We start from the raw sequence: 22,124 nt of genomic DNA, 5'->3' as shown, positions 1-22,124 counted from the left end.
AACATATCTCTTTAAGCCACGTGAGATTCCCTAACAACCATGATGATTACTTGATCATGGTTATCGACAGGTTCCGTAGAGGTCGTTGATTTGTAATTGGAATATCTGGTAATCCTTTTGTCCTTTTCAGCATTTTTTAAATTGATTCACTCAGAATGTAATAAAGAAAATGATATTCTGTTTTTTGTTTTCCCTTTTCTATATATAATTAGTTATACGTCATTTTTTTTTCTGCTAGAAGTACAGTACGTCTTTCAGATATGCCATAACTTTACATCAAACCTTGATGTCGAGGAAACCATTATAGAGTTCAAAGTGTGCATTGTTTCCCTAATTGTCACCAAGACTATACTAATCTGTAAGATATCGACAGATGTCTGCCCTTGTACCTTTGATCCGGAAATTAACACCATTTCACCTCGTTTTATCATCTTTGTACGGAATTTGTGTTAAAACCAACGTCAACAGATTTGAGTTGTTTCCAAAGTATATACACAAATGTTATTTACATATACATGTCTATAGAAGAAATTGGTTCCGAAACATAACAATTCACGGCTGTTATGTAACGTTACATCTCGAGTTATGTGGATTTTACTCACATAGTTTTAGTAGGTGATGTAGTGCTTTCAAAACGAATGGGCCTCTCAAAATACGTAAATGTGCTCCAAACGGAGATCTGGAATAGAGCCATATTTATATAAAAAAAATCTTTCACCGCGTGTAAATACAATCTATGATTCTGTTGGTCCACAACATATCGAGACATTAAGGCATGTACATTTAATCATAACGTCACGTTTGTAGAATTAAAAACTAAAAGTATGATGGCCTGTAAAAGATTATACATAAAAGTATGTAGGCTTGTACAAAATTATACCTAAAAGTATAAAGGCCTCTAAAAGATTATACCTTAAAGTATTGATTTGCAAAAGATTATACCAAAAGGTATGTAGCCTTGTGAATGTACATCTTTGTACAATCTAAAACGACTCCTACTTGTAAAGAAAATGAATGATGAAATGAATACCAATCAAATATAATAGAATATTATTAATGGTTTGAAAATTCTGAGAAAAAGAAAAAACAAATTTAATCGAAGGGTATCCTGGAATACCGAATACTTAAAGTTGAGACTTTCCATTTTCAAAGATTAGAAGGATGCTTTAAAATAAAAAATTTGAAGAAAAAAAAACAACAAAAAACATAAACAATTTTAATTTTCCGTGGCGACTAGATTTCTCCCCATTAGTATACACTTAAGCGCTCTTGTGTGCGGCATATCGGAGCGAGCAGAGCGGCCCGTTCTACGTAGTGTCATATACCCCAGCACGGGCCGAGTGCGCCCAGTGAATATTACCTGGGTGTTATAAATCAAGTACATCGTCAAGCTGTGCTGTGTAAAGGACTTTAAGTATGGATGTTTTCTTACAACTGACGCTGTCCATGCTGTTGGTCAGTGTTGTGGTCAACTCCGGCCAAATACACCAGGTACGTAGTTGTACGGTAATTATTGCTACAGGTGTAATTGATTTTACTCTTAAACATCAAATGTATATACTTTGATAGAGGGAAAAACATAAAGATGTTATTCAATTCTTCTAATGATGTTCTGCTGCACTGATATAACTTATTTTAGGCCTTTTATATTGACTTATTAACCTGTTTTTATGCCGAGTATTTATTACCGATGTGATGTTATAGTCATTTGTTGGGCGTTATGTACTTATTCGAGTTGCCGGAGGATTATAGATGATACTGCACTAACCCATTACCTGATGTAGGTATATCGCTCTGTACATGGTTAACGCACCTGCCATTTACCAGTTTAGACTTTCACTGGATAAATATCTCTTCCTATTTAAACTACGTAAACAACACCATCTATGTTTCGTTAGGTGTTGAGATACGGTTGTGGTAAATCCTCGTCTTTCTACATTAAAAGAAGGAAATATGACCTTGTCGTGATTTTAATGGTTTACATATGGAAGTCAGGGACTCAAATATTTAAGGTCGAGTGGCTTCTTTTCAACGAAACAAAACTAAAAAAAACTATACAAATTTACCTCGTGTGTAGGTCGTATTTGTACAGGTGTTTTGTTCAGATGAAAAACAGACAAGATTGCCCTATTCATAAACTTGCAATTTATCCTCCAAAAATGGGTTAAGGTAGTGTTCGCTATCAAGTACCTCGCGTGTCGCAGGCAAGGATGGACGTAACACAACGGTTAGAGTTGTATGGTGACGATATATGATCTCTTAATGAACCTCTCCTCGCTCCCATGTATACATAGGATGATTCATCAAAATATGAGGATACGCATTACTACCAATATCCATATATGTATGGATATATAAGTTTAATTGTTCAGTATCTATGTAATTGAATCACGCGAATGAAGGTACAGGATATAGAGTGACAGTTGAACAACATTACAAATGGAAAATACAGAGTAAAACTGACAATTTCCCATTTTCCAGACAAACACACGTCACACAATATTATTGTATGACAACTACAAGATTTTATCTCCTTAATGTATAATCTTGTGTTAAGGAAGATATCTTTGGCAGAGTGAGAGCTAAGGAACTACTTAAAATCAACAATCAATCTTAAGATGGAACATGCATACATCGAATACGCCATAGGAACATCGTAATGCTGCCTTACATCATTGTGTTTATAAATCTAAAGTGAATCTAAATTTAAATCTCTGATTCATTCAACTATCGCAGAGAACATCAATGCATTGAAATACACTGTCTGCTCCGGGGAATCAGCACTGCACAAACCCGGAGACATGAATTCATTAAACAAAGGCCTTAGATATATTTAGATGTAATACGGATAAAAGTACACATCGTTTGGTAGATATTGACTTTGACAGTTTACCTATGATTTACATGATATATACTAATAATAAACATTGTTAACGGTATGGTAGATATTTACCCGATCAGTTTACCTGTAATTTACATGATATATACTAATAATAAACATCGTTAACGGTACGGTAGATATTTACCCGATCAGTTTACCTATAATTAACATGATATATACTAATAATAAACATCATTAACGGTATGGTAGAACATCGTTAACGGTATGGTAGATATTTACCCGATCAGTTTACCTATAATTTACATGATTCCAATCACCTATAGATACGTTTTATTGTTTCGATTGTGTTTAGATGATGACAATGCTTATTTTATCATATGTAAATGAAATAAGATATGTCATAAGATAAGAATCTTATTTCAATTCTTTCTAATAATAGAGATTATGTTAAGAACGTGTTCATTCATAAAATAGTAATCAGAACTGAGGAGAGCGTGAGAGCGTGAGAGCGTGAGAGCGTGCTTGTATTCAATTGATATTGTTGAAACGCTATGTATTGTACAATGTATCTTTGTATGTGTATACCCATTGAATTACTATATAATCAAAACTGCGCAATAGACATAAGAATTAAATTAAACAAATTGGAATACCTGAACATATCAGTAAGCGGCAGTAACTTACGGATTCTATGGGAGCACGTCCTAGTTATATGTTAGGTGTATTTAACACAATAATAATCGCTATACTCGTGTGCTTTCATAAAATCATCATTTTGCAAATATATACAACGCAATAAATGTCAAGCGTATACGTATTATATTTTATCAACAAAAAAAAAAATAAGTGAAATACTTGAATCTGATAAACACTATGTGTACAAGGAGAATTACCGGGAAACCCTGGACGGACACACTCTGACAAGTAGTCACCGCTACGACGGCAGACATATGTCTGGTAATTGACAGGTCATGGACGACATAGCACAATTTGTGGGAAAGGGGTTTGGTAGCAACATGGATTCAGATATAACAACCTTTTAATTCCCATTAAAGGAAACATGTTTTGCTGATTCTACGTAGAAATATAATCGCAACTTTTAAATTTTCTTAATATCTTTTATTTTTTATACATATATATATAAATGGTTGACTTCTGTCGAGCATTACCGATTAGTTGGAGCCGTATACGGGAGTCGGATTTCGGTACGACCGCTATTTATTGTTGGGTTTACATCCCCCTCTGTACGTGATCCGACCATGACCTGTTTAGGTCTATCTTTTACATCAAATGAAATTACAAAAATAAAATAAAAAAAAGTTATTACGCACATTTATTATTTAACGTACATGCAGCGAACAAATTAAATATTTAATTGAAAGTTTTGGGTACACGAGAATATTCAATGAATGTTGTCATTACATTAGCATCAAATAAAAGCGAGTTTTAAATTATATTAGTAAAATTCACTGGGACTACAACAAGAGCCCATCGATAACATTTCAGAAGTTCATAAAACATTCAGCTTCTCGGCATGCAATGGCGAGCCTCCCTCTAGGCTTCTGACAGAATTTACGTCTGGATGTAGAGGGATCGTAATGTCGTGTGAATATAAAGTGCACGTGCCTTACACATGCACGGCTGGTAACCGATATTTTTGACGTGTATGTTACGATTAATTAAAAAAAGATTTGCAAACTATTGGAGTGAAAAAACAACAGTTGTTGACAATTCACTGACTGTAAGTGGCATCAGCCTCGTATTCGTTGGTGAATGATGTTTTATCACTTCTGAATAAATGACCCTATTCCAGGTATTATAGATTATACAAACAGGAGCTTTTTCCATTGGCTTATTTATTCTGTCTTTCAAGTTATTAACCGAAAATAAAGCCCGTGTTTAGATGATGTCAATCGAAGAATACCGCTTGAAAAATTTAAGATACGTCCTGTGTTTTGTCAACAACAAAAATCATCGCGGCATAAAAATAAGCTTGTCATTGTTGATAAACCAAATTATCGTTATAGATTTGTCTTTTTAGCTTTGAAATTAGATTGTAAGTTTTGGACGAGATTGGTCTAGACCGAAATGCACTTCTCGGTCTTGACATCACTAAACCAACGTCTAGTAGCCATCTTGACAAAAAATTAAACACGACAGCAAGATTACTGACGGCCCATACAGTTACCTGTACCCCACATCAGATAACACCCCTGGGATGTACTGTGTACTCAACATCCACAACCAGGGAACCTCTTGAGACCTTTTGTGAACAACGCTGCCTCCTTTCCTTGTAGGTAAATCAAAATACGACGTAAACAACTTAAAACATCTAGCGGAGACCATTACTTCTATTATGATCCAGGGAGATGAAAAAGTCATTTAACAATATGTTGTCTCTCTCTTACCTACCACCCATTCACGGTTCAATTATAATCATCGAGAAGCGCATATATTTAGAAAAAAACATTGGCAGAAGAAAAACAAACCTCCAGATTCAGGACATCGTGAATATATAGTCTCAGAACAGCAGGACAGACCACAATAGCAGAACCACATAGCTAGGGCAATGGAAACGTGAGAATATCCGGAACGTGCGCAAAAACGGAAACAAAAAACAACGTCAATATAAAGGAAAACGCATAAAAAGGTCAGCTTAGGACCACGACAGTACTAAAGACCAAGTGACCGTCCCGTATATCAAAGGTTACTCCGAAACCATCCAGATTAGATACCGCGGCCATGGCGTAACATAACTACAGCCATAAAACCACACAGGACACAGTACATCCAAAAGGTAAAAGCTTGCCGCGCAGAATACGTCTACAGAATCATGATGCAAAAGCTGCGAAGCATCGTATGTTAGAGAGACGGGGAAACATGTTGGGGTTCCGTTGGGGAACACCGGAAAGATGCGGAATCGCAGTCAAGAAAGACATTTACCCGATCAGAAAGAAACAAGTCGCAGATTAATAATAAAGCTGTTGCAGAAAAAAAAACATTGACTGGGGAACTCAAAAGTATTGGACAGGGAGAGCAATCTGTTGAAGGGCAGATTAAAGAAGTTTGGATCCCAGCTGTCCTATCACCACATGTCTTTGGTAGGTCCTGGTTGGTCCAGACGGCTCCCCATGTGAAACACAGTTTGTGTATTACTGTGCCATCGGGAAAATCCCTTAGCGCGAACGGCGCTCCAACCAACAGGTATGTCTATCTGTTGTCCTACCTGGCCCGTGCATTTCCGGTTTACCTGTACAGTCTATGTATCACAAAAAACAACAACACGTGCTTACTAAACATAACAGACAAATAAACAAATACAACACATGTGGGCGTGACACATATCCTCCAACTCCAAGAAAGTGGACCAGAACACTTTCTAAACCTTACATAGCATGTGTTTGCCTTAAATTCTGCCGAGGTAGTCAGCTCCAACGTTGTTTCCGCCCTTGATGGCACGGATGTTGACACGGAACGGCTGTAACAACAACGCCCTGCATCAGCCTTAGATACGCCGCAGTGGGGCAGTGCTAAATCGAGATGAGGGGGTTCATAGGCTCTAGCACATATATGGCCAGGTATTAGGCAGAGTTATTGCCCTGGTCATTGATCTGAAGATGGTGACAGTGTACATACTATACTAGTCATCGATACGTAAGGTATAAACATTCATTGGTTGTGTTAGAAAAAGTCCTACATATATCAATTGATTATCTCGTCCAAATCTTAATCTCGTGTATATTTGAGAGAAAATAAATCTGATTTAAAGTGGGCGGATTAAAGAAACAAATTCGGTATAACAGAATAGTATATGGAGAGTGAGTATCCGGATGTCTGCTTATTTAAGATATCAGACCAATATCAAATTTAGGTTAATTTCAATTATTTGTATATTTGCACGGTTTAGGATTGTCTTTTTTCATTATCCTAATAATACCCTTCCAAACCTGCCTCCACAGTGTATAACACAACCGCTCTATGTAAGCGGTCTCCTGCCGAGATAAAATCAGTTCATATACCTCACTTTAAAATACTAGTAGGTCTGATAAGCGCTTGATAAGGCGGAAAGTTTCCCCCTCCAAGTATTTATGCATTTAACGAGAAACACTTGTTTTTCACAATAAAACGTGTATTAATCCTATATTTTAACTCTTGACAGAGAAATACAGAAGGTATAAGTTACATTTCACCAGTATCAACCCAAATCAACATTTCTGAAATAGGAAGTCTTTGTTTAGCTTATGGTTTGGCGAGGAATACTTGAATTTGTTTTATCGGTCATTTTTACTGGTCGAGTTACAGATCTAAAGAGTCCTCTTTGAAGTAAAATGACTATCTTTGTATGCTGGGATAATATCGTCTGACCCTGGGTTAATCTCGCGCTGAAGTCACTCACACGTGCACGATACGATTAATGAATAATTACCCCCTCCCATTGTCTGGCCTACCTGAAAGTGAAACCGATTTTACACTTCTATCGGAATGCTTTGTGATTAACTAAAAACTCGGACTAATGGAACACACACAACCCTGTTATCACTATCACAGGGATCGCACTTCGTTCTCTGTCCGGCCTTAGAGGTCTGCATCTCTGAAAATCGACACAAGTTACATTTATACGAAAACATATTTTTTCCCAAATTAACATTTTGGATGCATACATGTAATGTAATAACGAAAGCTGTTCAAAATTTAAATTTAATCACAAATGAAGACAAATACGTCCTACAGCACGTTGTAAGTCTTTGAATGATATCTCGATAAAGTACATGGCTTTGAGGATAAAGACGTTAAATATGTGAAGCGGTAAATCTCTGCAAATTCGTCAATATAAACTGTGAATCAGCATTAGAGCGCATTATCTGTGTGTTACGTTTGAACCTTATGGTGCTGATTATCCAGTCTGCTGTTTAACATTCCAATGTGTAGTTAAAAGTCCGGCTTAATTGAAATTAAACGCGCTTGCATGTTAAAATTTACAACGGAGTTGAGTTTGAATTCTTTATCGTGAATCTGATCTTAATTCTGGGTATTAGATACACCTGCCCTCCCATGTCTCTAGATTAAATGTCGACCATGAATTGAAAAGTCAATCGAAAATGCTCAAAATAGAATACATATCTCTGATTTCGTCAAAACATGCTACACATGTAGGAATAAAAAAAATGGAAAAGTGTGCATTCCGAATAATGGAATTATTTATATTACGCTTATATTATTCTAAGTTATTCAAATTGACTTTTACTTTACATTAAATGCTCCTATACGATCGTTCATAACCAGATACCTGACATAGAAGTTGTCTCATTAAATGGGTCCAGGATCATGTTATAGTGAATGTTCACTGAAATGATTATTTTCCAAGCACTTTGGCAGGTCATCTCCGTCGATCCATTACACCGCGGAATCGGCACTGATGCTTCCTCAATCATCCATATCACTGTTGAGATCCAAACAGGGGAATCTTCAAGCATTCGAAAGGTGTATCTAGGTCTGCATAGTTCTCTTTATTAGAATTTTCACAAATAGTCATTAAAAATGCCAAAAATTGATGCAGTATCAAGGGACAAGGGGACACTAGGATACACAAGGGACAATGAATCATTTAAAACACAATTTAAGTTTTTTTTCCCGAACCAAAATATTAGAGAACTATTAAAGAAAGGAGACAAATGTTTGAAATACTAACGTATATGCAAACCGTTACTGAATACTTCAGTGGAACACTAAGTATGGCGATGAACTGTGGTAAGGTTTGTTAAGTCGAAACAATTTATGCGGACATTGATTTGTAGATAACCATTATTGTATTGTCATGGTTATATCTTCAAGTTCTAAACCATAAATTACAAATATCCCAAACATATTCGGCTTCAATAAGCAAACAACGGGACATTTCTATCACTACCAATGGTTATAGTAGGAACTCTAGGCTACAGCTCGTACTAACAACTAATATATGTGTCGTGATGAAGGTTTAAAATCTCGTACTTACAACTAATATATGTGTCGTGATGAAGGTTTAAAATCTCGTACTAACAACTAATATATGTGTCGTGATGAAGGTTTAAAATCTCGTACTAACAACTAATATATGTGTCGTGATGAAGGTTTAAAATCTCGTACTAACAACTAATATATGTGTCGTGATGAAGATTTAAAATCTCGTACTAACAACTAATATATGTGTCGTGATGAAGGTTTAAAATCTCGTACTAACAACTAATATATGTGTCGTGATGAAGATTTAAAATCTCGTACTAACAACTAATATATGTGTCGTGATGAAGATTTAAAATCTCGTACTAACAACTAATATATGTGTCGTGATGAAGATTTAAAATCTCGTACTAACAACTAATATATGTGTCGTGATGAAGATTTAATAAAATCTCGTACTAACAACTAATATATGTGTCGTGATGAAGATTTAAAATCTCGTACTAACAACTAATATATGTGTCGTGGTGAAGATTTAAGATTTCGCAATAACGACTTATAATCTCGAAATAACGACTGAAAGACACGCTGTCATAAAGAATGTAAATACATGTATATATGTATAATCTTTAGTTTGTGAGATGTCCTGGCATGTCATTGTCCGGCTGTCCCACTGAACATTTCTTGTTTAGTAACACTGAACAAAGAACTTATTAAAACTTGCTCAGGCTTTCTCCGAGAAAAAATGGTATTGAATAAATAACGTGTAAGTTTATCTTAGTTTCAACATCATTGGGCCGTAACCAACAAGGATATCGTGTGATCATAGAACAGATACACATAACCGGCGCCATAGACGTGATTAAACTTATACCTTCTAAATACATATTTAATCATTCGTGTGATCACAGAACAGATACACATATCCGGCGCTATAGACGTGATTAAACACAATTATACCTTCTAAATACATATTTAATCATTCGTGTAAGAGCGATTTTCATGAAGAATATACACATACAGAAAAAATAAATGAGAATTTAGTCGATCACACTGTTGTAAAAGATTTAGAGCTCCGTGGAAAGGGCAGTATTATCACTGACCGTCACTAATGCTGATTGTTTTAAAACATATTTACGCTTTTTCAGGCACCAAGAATCGTTCAATTGCATGTCCGTTCTGAGGTGAAGATGAGATTTGCGAGCACCTTGGTGACTAGCAAAGTTGCCAATCCTGGCGGAGAAGCGCGCGAGGCAACGTTCGACGTCACACTGCCAAAGGAAGCGTTCATTACATCGTTTCTTATGTAAGATTACAGTTACAGTGGAACTTCGTTAACTCGAAGTCGACGGGACCACGAAAAAACTTCGAGTTATCCGAGTGTTCGAATTAAGCGAGTTATCGTTTTTGGTGAAAAGTTTGGTCAATATTTGTCAACATTATATAATCATTATAACTTAGCTCTGTCGCTCATCAGTTTAGTGTGAAGACTGGTCAATACATGTAAATATATATGTAATGTTTCGTTATGTCACTTGTAATTTGGTGTAGTTTTGCCGATATACAGTCACGATAAAGTTTCTTTCACTTAGTCACTTCAATAACGATCTGATGTGCAAGTCATGTTTACAAAAGGTAAACGATAAAACGGAATTCGACAAAATAACAAGTTATTAATGTCAAAACAAATAACCGTTTAAGTTTAACACAGATTGCATACAAAACGTAACAGAACCATTACCTTTTATTGGACATATATAAAATACTGTTTGATCGGCCTACTTACTTTTTATTGATAACCACGCCATTTCCATGTGTATTAGCACCGGAAGTTGGGCTGCGCATGTGCGTATAAAATGTTACTGTAACTGAGTTGGCGTTTTACCCGATTTATAGACAGCACTGACCGTTACAGTTGTACTCTGAACACCTCGGCAGTAATAACGCTATTGTTTCAGCAGTTTAAAGATTTAATAGGCGCCGGTGACTGTGTCATTTCTACACCTGTAAAAACATCAGCCTGGTAGATCTACCGGTGTGTCAGAGATTAGTTCCGCTTGAGCGAACGGGTAGATGAGTTGTTGACTATCGTGTGTACTGATATCGGCGACCGCCTTGGGAAATTACCTGATGTAAGTAAAGCAGTACTTTTTATCACCAAGACTTGTTGTTATAAGATTCAACCGACAATTTCTTTTATGAATTTATGAAACACTTATAATAGCATGTAGGTTAGTAGTGCCGATATGTTCAGTATTACAAACGGAATTTAGCTCTTAAAAAATGTCGGCGTTTGCCACCGATCGACGAAACTTATACTTCGAGTTATTCGAACATTTCAAGTAGGATTTTTATTGTTGGGACCAAATTTTTACTTCGTATTATCCGAGTTTTTCGAGTTATCCGAATTCGAATTATCCGAGTTTATTTTACTAAGATAAAGAGAGAATTCGGCCGGGACCGGCGAGGTACTTCGAGTTAAGCGGGGTATTCGGGTTATCCGAGTTCGAGTTAACGAAGTTCCACTGTATTCTTTCTTCTCCAATGCTCCATCTATGCCTCTCTCTCAGGGAAATGACCTTGATCTATAAGACGGATGTCGTCAGTAAAGAGGCTTAACCTCTGAAACACCTCTCCTTTTTTCTTTTTGTATTTTGTCAAGCAATGTAAAGTAAAAAAAAAATCTTAGCATTTGCCATTGTTCGATTTCTATGCTGTTTTAATGTAAATATCGTTTTTTTTCGGTTTCTGCTTGGGCTTGGCCATTTCCAAATAAATGAAAATTATACGCAGACATTCTACAAAGGCTAACAATGCATTCCAACGGTACGATGAAGTCTTAAGAGAAGATTATGTTAAACAAAGTTATACTGATATTTGAACTACATTCTGTAGATGCGTGATGCCTGATATACCCAGGGCTACCCTAGTCACTACCCTTTTCTTAAGAAATCATTGTTGTTTTGTTTATACTCATCGTCCCAAGATGTCAAACTAAATCTCCTATAATTCATTTATAGTATTTGTCTATAGTCTATAGACTCCTTCACGATGAAAAGTCGTAGGATATTTTATTAAAAATTTCATTTGTTTTTAAATACTTTCGCTGTAAACTCTCACATGATAAAAATACCCGTAGGCTATTCCAGTCATATGTCCTTCTGTTCCTGAGACAGGGAGATAGATGGCGTTACATATCCCGGAAATGTGAAGGAGAAGGAAGCAGCATTAAAACAATATGAGAAGGCCAAGCAGACAGGGCAGAGCGCTGGACATATCAGTAGAAGGTTAGTGATATTTACTTGGTTTATCCTTAGGGCATTTGACCAGTTATCTCGTCACTCTCACAATCCATCCATGTCAGTCATTTCGTGATCTTGTGTCGTGTAAACAAAAGTGTAGGTCCTGACTTGTTACACAGTAGTGTTTAATTGGTTCCACCCCAACCTACATAACTCAGTTTGTTCGATATTAATTGGGTTTTCCATTTATCACGATATCCGTGGCATTTGTCAACCAATGACGTAGAAACTAACAACACCAGCTTTTGAGAGATGACAATTATGACAACGATGACCATAGGGAAATCTGACGGGCGACATCATACTCTCACTTCCTTATGAAGTATGAAGTAAAACGTGTTTGATACTTGTTTTTATGTCTAGTGTTCTGTTGTCACCATCCAAACTCTGATATTGTGACTTAACCAAGATTTGCCCTAGTTTTCTTATTCGAGTGGCGTCTTCAAGTAAAGGACGCTTAATATTCCGTAGCATCTGATCCCGTTCTTACTTTTTTCAGGAATCTCCATTCCAATCTTTATAACCAATTTGAGTTTGAATTATGGTTTTATTATTATGTCAGTATTGTGCTATTTTTGTTTCTCCGATATCTCTTCGTCAGAAGGAACTCTTAATTCGTCATACACAGCATTTATTTCTAAGTATGTACCCAAAGGTGACCTAAGGTAAGCACGTTATTATTCCAAGTGATATATTATCTAGGCCATCACTTATATATCATGTGTGATATCTTGATGGAGCTCGACCTACATACATTTGTACAGGGTATCCAAAAAACCTGTCCCGAAGTCTCGACATTATAAAAGTAATACAATATTTAGTATAAAGCTATGACATATATCAGATTAAAGAGTAGTATCTGACAATTTTATGAGTGTGGAATTTTCAATAAAACTTCAATTTTATTTCGTATTAAGATGCCATGACTGCAAACGTGTGGATAAAGTTGTCGAAAAATAGCATGTGCCAGCATCGCCGAAATTATGTCCGAATTGATTTATGTAACGAGACTTTAATGATAACCTGTGTGTGTCAAAAATATGTCGTCAGAATTTAATTTGTTTAATCATTGGACTAAATCTAGTCCAATAATTAAACAATAATGGTCAATAATGGATTTCAAACCAGCATTAATATTTCCCCCTTAAAGGCGTGTTTGATTCTAAATGGACGATATATCTTCCATTCAATGGACTCATTTTATTCTATCAGACCTAGGGAGACGAATCAATTTCAAGTATCTGTCAACGTCGCTGCTGAAAGCAAGGTGACCTTCAACCTGACATACCAAGAACTACTGAAGCGTACGTTTGGATACTATGAGAACGTGATTTTCATTGACCCCGGACAAATTGTGGACGACATGCGCGTGTTCGTTGTTGTCAAGGAGAGCAGACCTATAGTGAAGTTCCGAGTACCTCCAGTCAGTAATGATATCCCTAACTCTCTGGACACCCCGGGTAAGTAAAGTTCCGAGTACCTCCAGTCAGTAATGATATCCCTGGACACCCCGGGTAAGTAAAGTTCCGAGAACCTCCAGTCAGTAATGATATCCCTGGACACCCCGGGCAAGTAGACGGACGTGTAAACCAAGCTAATCTAACTGAACCTTTGCTATATTTGTTCGCCGACTATAACATATGTGATACCAGTAAATTGTAAGGACCAAATCATGCACCGAAGATTGTCTTCCATGATCTTCCTTATTTCTCATCACATAATTTTATCGGTAGTATACAACTTGTATCCATGCTTCTAGCTGTTCTTTGAATTGATGTTAAGATAAATTGTTGCTTCAAACATGTGTTATGTAACACCGTGTATTCTCCATTCACTAGTTGGAGAGGAGAATGTCACCATCGGCTACCCTGACCCAAACACTGCCTACGTACTGTTTGTGCCAGACGCAGCGGAACAGAGGAAGAGATCCGAGCAGGGCATATCCGGAAAATTTGTCGTTCAATACGAGATTGAGCGAGATTCTGACTCTGGAGACGTCCTGGTACGTCCCGACAGTAGTACATGTATTTAACTTTAACGTAAGAGGTGGGTGAGGAAGCCCGTTTACTTTTCTCATTATTATTACGTACATATACTTTGACGTTATGTTTTTCATGTAAATAATAATCATAAAGTGTAATTATTTTCACGATCACATGTTTTATTTTTAGCATAAAGATATCTCCATAATTTTGGGAGTCCAAGAAAATGACACTCATCCTTCAATTTTGTCGTTAAACAGGCAAAATATGTATATTGCCACATATGTAAGTGACGTGCCAATTGGTATTTTCAGGTGGTAGATGGTTATTTTGTACATTTTTTTGCACCTGACGGAATCGAACCCATGCCTAAAGACATAGTGTTCTTGCTAGACGTTAGTGGGTCGATGCAAGGCAAGAAACTGCAACAGGTCAAGGAGGCAATGAATCGTATCCTAGATGATATGGGCGAAAGCGACAGGTTCAATATCCAACTGTTCGCCAGTAGTGTGAAATCATTCCGATCGACGCTGCAGAATGCCACGGCCGGCAATATCATGCGCGCGAAAGCGTATATACAACAAGCAAGAGCAGATGGAGGTACAGTATTTGGTTCAAACTTTGTCATTTTATTATTGTTGTCGCATTTCTCGCGATTCCAACCTGTTTTTCCTAATATCACTTATCTAGAAGGATGATATACACTGTTGTATTATAGAAGGATGATATACACTGTTGTATTATAGAATGATGTAATGAAGTGTTATATTATTTACTTTATATATTACTACATTCATACATATAATTTAATGCGATACTGTAATCTGTTGAGAGCCATTTTACCTTGCCATACAATAATTGAAGTACACGTTACGCGTGACTTTCGTGGCAACATTGAACAAGATGTTTTGATACTTCATTCATGAATCAATACTTCTGTTCCTATGAAAACAAAAAGCAAAAACTATTGTATACAACGGGTTTGAAGATGTAGAGTAATAACCTAACCTATACACGGGATGTTGACGATTTTTACATGGTTTCTGTATTCACCGCGTCGTCCAGGGGACATCTAGAGAATTCTAATAAGAATTGTATACAAATAGTTTGTTACTGTTACCAACAATTAAAACTTCGTGTTACCTTCTAACGTTTTTGCTATTGATCAACAGTTTAATTAGCTAAATGTGAACACATGGAAGGTTCGGAATGGATATGTGTTTTAATGATTACTACATAATAGCTTAACTTAGTGAGTCACAGATTTATGATCATGTTCATTATTACATTTCAGGAACGAACATCGACTACGGATTATCGGTATCCCTTAAAGTCCTACACCAAGCCTTCGGTAACAGTTCATCCAGGGCACAACTTATCGTGTTTCTGACAGACGGTGACGCTACAACCGGTGTCACGAGCGCGCCCAAAATTCTCAGTAATCTGAAAGGACGGAATGGATTATCGATACCAATATTTTGTCTTGCTTTTGGTAGAGATGCCAACTTTAACCTCTGTAAATCGATAAGCTTAACAAACTATGCTGTGGCGAGGAGGATATACGAAGATTCGGACGCGTCCTTACAGATCAGTGGATTGTATGATGAAGTGTCGAGTTCCTTGCTGAAAAAAATATCTTTTAGTTACCTTGGAGACGCTGCTCGAAATGGAAACATAACTACAACAAGCTTTAACAACTATTTTGCCGGATCGGAATTGGTGGTAGCCGGACAACTTGAAACCACAAATGTCAGTTCCATAGACATTGAAATAAGAGGAATTGGATCTACTGGTGCCATAGATTTTCTGACAACTACCAACTCTATTGAATTAAATATTCCGCCTTCCTCGAACACTGATATCACAATCGAGGATGACGTCACGATCGATCACAGTAACTCTGGTCCCGGAAGTGAGGATATAGTACGTATCTCCGACCTTGACCCCGCCGTAGCCCGGTCTATTACAGAGAAAATGTGGGCTTACCTTACAATTAAGCAACTGCTCACCAAGAAGGCAACAACAGACGATAGATCAGAGATAGAAATTCTCCGAAAACGGATTCTCGAGCTGTCTCTAAAGGTGAAGCATTAAAGGAATTTCATTTTTGAACAGAATTAATAAATTATCGATATAAATCCCAGATTTCTTGCATTTCAATATCGTTTCTTTGTCCTTGTTATCAAAACCTATAATTGTACAATGTCTTTGTTATCATAATCTATTATTTCACATGTTGAGATTATCAAGGAGTATTATAGTTCTTCTAATAATTCTTCCTTTTAATATTTTGTCACATACAATAAAAAAGTAAATTCATTTTGCGGTGTAAATTCGAGCATAGTGATCGCAATCTCTCTACATCGCGACATCAATCATTTTGATTACTAATTACATTTCTCTGTTCCAGTACCAATTCGTTACTCCATTGACGTCCATGGTCGTGACAAAACCAAACGAAGGAAGCCAGCTGAGCGATTTAACAGAGAGTGACGGCTCTCGTCCACAACCAGGTGTGTGTTAACTGTCATTGGCCTTTTTAAACATTTTAAAAAAATAACGGGTTTTTTAAATAATACATGCAGCGTTTATATTACTATATTTACATGATCCCAAATTACAATATATTAATGGTTATATTTGTCAGCCCGGCCGATTACAACGCCTTCATCTCGGCGATATGTAGGAAGAGGTAGCAGCGGTGGTGGAGGGGGACGAAGAAGAGGAGGAGGGGGCGGCGGCGGTGGCGGCGGTGGTGGTGGGGGCGGCGGGCGTGGTTACAGTGGTAAGTATTGATTATAACTATCGTTAACAATGTTATAGACGTCAGCTTTATAATGACGTTATAGTGACAGTGTTATAGACGTCAGCTTTATAATGACGTTATATTGACAGTGTTATAGACGTCAGTTTTATAATGACGTTATATTAACAATGTTATAGACGTCAGCTTTATAATGACGTTATATTAACAGTGTTATAGACTTCAGCTTTATAATGACGTTATATGAGCAGTGTTATAGACGTCAGCTTTATAATGACGTTATAGTGACAGTGTTATAGACGTCAGCTTTATAATGACGTTATAGTGACAGTGTTATAGACGTCAGTTTTATAATGACGTTATATTAACAATGTTATAGACGTCAGCTTTATAATGACGTTATATTAACAATGTTATAGACGTCAGTTTTATAATGACGTTATATTAACAATGTTATAGACGTCAGTTTTATAATGACGTTATATTAACAATGTTATAGACGTCAGCTTTATAATGACGTTATATTAACAATGTTATAGACGTCAGCTTTATAATGACGTTATATTAACAGTGTTATAGACGTCAGCTTTATAATGACGTTATATTAACAGTGTTATAGACGTCAGCTTTATAATGACGTTATATTAACAGTGTTATAGACGTCAGTTTTATAATGACGTTATATTAACAGTGTTATAGACGTCAGTTTTATAATGACGTTATATTGACAGTGTTATAGACGTCAGTTTTATAATGACATGGCTTTGCACGAGACCCATCTTGAGGTAATTCAATATATCCAGTATATATATTACATCGACAGAAGGATATCTTATTGTCATATAAGCTTTTGATACACGTTTGCCCCTCTATTGGTCAAGTTATTTATATTTTGTATACGCTGATGATTATAATGATTATCTTACGAGTACAGGTAGCAATTTCACCTATAGATATGTTGACCAAGTGCTCTTTGAATAACAAAACCTTTTTGGTAACATGTGTATACTGTTATTGAGAGATTTTTAGTGGGGGATATTTCACCGTTCTTTTGCCTAATTTGCGCTGTAATGATTGTTTTAATTGGAGGAGATCTCACCTCTATTGTGCCTTTTTGTACTCTTAAGATGATTTATAAGGTGGAGAGATCAAACCTTGGTTGTGGCTGTTTTTCACTTTTATGATTATTTAGGTAGGAGAGAGTCCACCTTTCTTTCACCTGTTTTTTTACTTTTATGGTTATTGCTAAGAAATCCCGACATGGTTGTGGCTACTTCAGACTTTTAAGCTATTTTTAGGTGGAGGAGATCCTCACTTTGTTGTTCCGATTCCGGGAGTAGATTTACCTCTGTGCTTTGACGTGGAGAGTGAGGCGAGGACATACATCCGTTTGCTGGAGGACCCCGTTAACGGTAACTTCCATTTCATCGTTTTATATTCGGAACGCCAACTTCGGTAGACAAAATCATGAAATTTGATAACTTGTTTAGTTTTCTTAACTCCGTAAGATTCGAATAGCAAAAGCTGTAACTATGCCAGACTAACAACCTAAAGCGAAATGTTATTCGCATTTCAGTAGCATCGACAACGGTTGATATTTCGCTTAATGTTGTTCAGCGAATTCCATTATTATTAACTAAATGTCTTTGTTTACGTTAACACTGCAATCATATTTTGACGGAGTTTTAGCGGGTTCGTTGACTCCCTCCTTAACACTCCTAACATCATTTGAGTATTTTTATATCCACACTATCTGTAATTATTACGCTAATCATTGTAAGTCATTTTTATATCCTCGAATTCACCTCTTCAGACGTATCCGCGAATACATGTTTTCGCGAATGCTGATTTTAAAATGACGTTAATTCGCAATGAATGAACATTTCGTCATGCGACTAACTAAATCGGTAACTAATAGCTTGATCGCCATCCAATTGTGTTGATTTCATAAGTAATTGAAATCAGCATTCGCGAAAACATGTATTCGCGAATACGTCTGAAGAGGTGAATTCGAGGAATAAAGTATTTGCGAAATCTAATTTATTAAAAGTATTATGATATCTTCAACATAAAATATGGTATGTTATGGTATGTTTAAGGGTTACTTGCTTCTGTGAAAAGGCCACCTGTTAGTTACCCATGTTACATTTCACTGTAAAGGAAAATTATATTGTGTATTGTTCTTGTTAGCGTCAGAACATTTTCAAACCGTTTTCGTTGTAGATATAATATCATTAGTAATACCACGAAGTGGACGCACAATACAAAATGAGATAACTATTGTCTGATACATATTCATCTTAACCCACATAGCTTTGGTTGTCAACGCTGCAATTATTCCCACTGGCATACTGCGGAATGATATGAAACTGAAGACATATATGGGCGAGATATTCATCCGCGCTGAAGGCACTATTATCGTCGTGACACCCCGACAAATAATCACGAATTCAAGTTTCACGGAATGGACGGACGGAACACCAGTTTCCAAGGGCAATTTCCTCCTCCAAGCCAGTGACGATGGCAACATCCTGACTATAATAACCGGATATGACGTCATTTTAGTCATCAGGAGGCATATATCGTCACTGGAGGAGCCAATAGATTATTTAAACATCCACATAGAGAGCGATAAAGGGCTGTCCGATATCGCTACAGGGATATTGGGTAAGATAACCATTCTCATTAAATACACCTTAACTATGTAGGTAAACGGAACTTATAACGCCCATTCAATATTCATTTATGACGAAGTGCTTATGAGATAGAAAGCCTAGGAAGGTTTTTTTTATGGAGTTATTTTCTATTGACAGGTCATTTGGTAAGGAAGAAAATTTGGCTTAAGAAAATTGTGGAGAAGAACGGACGAACAATAGGCTTATTTCGGGTGAAAGACAAAGGAACCGTTTCTCATTTCCATGCACGTTTACATATGAAACATGACTTGATTTCTGACGAGGATTACATGTGTTGGAATGCTATACACAACATAGATGGACTTTTCAAGGACAAATTGAAAACGTTTGTACTTAAAGGTTTTTTCACTTAATGCAACGTGGAAAAGTTTGGTCGAATTGATTTTCATGTAATACCAAACACACAGCAGATTGTGATCACTGCAAAGCATTTCGTTAAGCGATTCCATATACTCATGATTACGTATTGTCGCTTTTGTCGGATTTATCACATTGGTTATTTTGGAGTTGATCATTAGTTAGAATGTGTCTGTGTGTGTATTGAGGTGTCTATGGATGTATGCGCGTGTGTATGTAAGTGTATCATTTCCGACTACACATTTGAAATATTTTTGTTGTTGTTTTTATTCCCTGTTGAACGTGTGTACCTCTTGAGATTCCGGGAAATCTTGTGACTATGTACAGAGTAATCTTTCTTTATGTGAGCCGCCTTAGTTTTTTTCTCTCGATCAGGCGGACTATTTAGATCGTGCACCCACCATGAAAACAGATTTATTAAGTTGATATTTGATAACAGCATTTGCCGAGAGAAATGGGGTATGGATTGTTCAGAGGTGTGTTTTTACGTGTCTGTAAATTGGATATTCTTGAGATAATTCTTCTTGTCTCCGGTAACCTCACACAGGTTAATTTTTTTTGACATTTCAGGGGAAAAGAGAATTGCTTTAAAAAAGCGATATTGAGTACAAGTACCTACCGAAAACAATATGGTGGAGGTGTGAACGACACTTTGTAATGTATGTGATAATGTCAACAGGATGATATAATTAAGGATTGATTGTCATTTTTTATGCTTCTATGGACTGATGAAGGGGAGTGAACCTCGTGCTAATGAAGTGAACTGAGAAGTAGCTCGTGTACTATTCGCCTTCATCAGTCCATGCAAGAAAAATTGACAATGAATCTTTATTTTTATGTTTACCAATTAGAAATTCCCGCCGTCAAAGATTATAAGATACGGTATGACGTAGGTGCGTCACTTTGTAACATTATTATACTTATTATACATGTGTGCACATAGTCGGAACAGCAGACAGTCAGCTACTCTCGTCGCCACGGCAACACAAAATATAGTGCCAAACATGTTTGGAATATTCATATCATCAAAACATTTAGTTCGCATTTTTTTCGGTGTTAAACGAATAGACGTAACAGCCGAACAATTAATGGAATCGCCTAACAGCTTATTCCAATTTGGCGGGAAATGTTGTCAACTACGTTCAGGAATAAAACAATTTATCTACATGCATTTTCAAAGTTACATCATCTTTTTCGGAGTCTGTAAGATATTTTTTTTTTTAAATCATCGGTATATCTTTGTTAATTCCAATATATTCCATTCATATTTTATTGAGAGGAAAAGTCAAATAGAAACGAATATAGTCATTGCACATTCACACTAATTTCGCATGTGTGCATCGGTCAGGCTATGAACAATGTATTCCTACGCGTCAAATTGAATGTTTACACATTTGTAAACAATGATTTCGTTATTAAGGCCGAGATGTTCGATGCTCCCGATCACTAAAAAAGCGCAACAATGTGGATTTTAGTCTCAGATAAGACCTAGCCGAGGATTAATATGATATTTTCGAAATATAGGATTTAATTGTTGCATCGGGAGGGATGTACTCATACGTCAGCTGTTCCACTTATGTTTATATACATGTATAGCAATGTTACACAATTCACAAGATGAGGGGACATTCAATTCTGAGGCGGTTGAAAAAACTAGATCGCCAATGCAAGCAGTGAATGTATCGTCAGAAGCACGTGACCCAAAATCTTTATCGGGAAATGAAGTAATCTGTGTTTACTAATTTCATTGCGGCGGACAAAAGTGAAAATGTAAATGTATGTCTTCTTGCCGGTTATGCTTGAATACATGTAGTTCTACAACATGACATTAAACCAGATTTTTTCTAAATCTTATTTTTAATTTAGTAGACTATGGAGGGAAAATAATTGGTGCATGAGGTCATACAGTATCAATTTACGGGTCATTGGTGGGTCAGTTATTTATACATGTACGTCAGATGAAGTTCAGGATTATAACGGATATAGGTTATAGTTTAAAGGTTATTAGGATTATAAAGGTATTCATCAAATCATAAATCAAATAATACAATTACATTATGCCTAACCATTTTGCACGCGACATCCTAATGTTTATGTTTGCTGCTAAGATCTGTTTTCGCTATTTATCATATTCGTCACTTCTTAACAGGTACCCTATGAAGGCGTCATTACGTCATTACTTTTTCAACCATACACTAAACAGTACATGTCACGTGACCTGTTTAACTACTGATAATCTCT

General features: G+C 36.4%; 1 protein-coding gene across 1 annotated transcript; it reads left to right on the top strand.

The window, feature by feature from the left end:
- The first annotated feature begins 1,291 nt into the window (after nucleotides 1–1,291).
- On the top strand, nucleotides 1,292–22,116 carry LOC117331003 (inter-alpha-trypsin inhibitor heavy chain H3-like). The gene is made up of 12 exons (XM_033889596.1): nucleotides 1,292–1,491; nucleotides 9,931–10,088; nucleotides 11,959–12,069; nucleotides 13,297–13,544; nucleotides 13,923–14,086; nucleotides 14,381–14,666; nucleotides 15,361–16,148; nucleotides 16,477–16,579; nucleotides 16,714–16,851; nucleotides 18,129–18,242; nucleotides 19,144–19,497; nucleotides 19,644–22,116. The coding sequence occupies exons 1-12, from the start codon at nucleotides 1,417–1,419 to the stop codon at nucleotides 19,877–19,879; spliced, it is 2,775 nt and encodes a 924-aa protein (XP_033745487.1). The 5' UTR covers nucleotides 1,292–1,416; the 3' UTR covers nucleotides 19,880–22,116.
- The last annotated feature ends 8 nt before the right edge of the window (nucleotides 22,117–22,124 follow it).

Source organism: Pecten maximus, chromosome 7 (assembly GCF_902652985.1).
Source record: "Pecten maximus chromosome 7, xPecMax1.1, whole genome shotgun sequence".
NCBI lineage: Eukaryota > Metazoa > Mollusca > Bivalvia > Pectinida > Pectinidae > Pecten > Pecten maximus.
The sequence above is the reverse complement of the archived record's forward strand: the minus strand, read 5'-3'. Positions and strand labels throughout refer to the sequence as shown.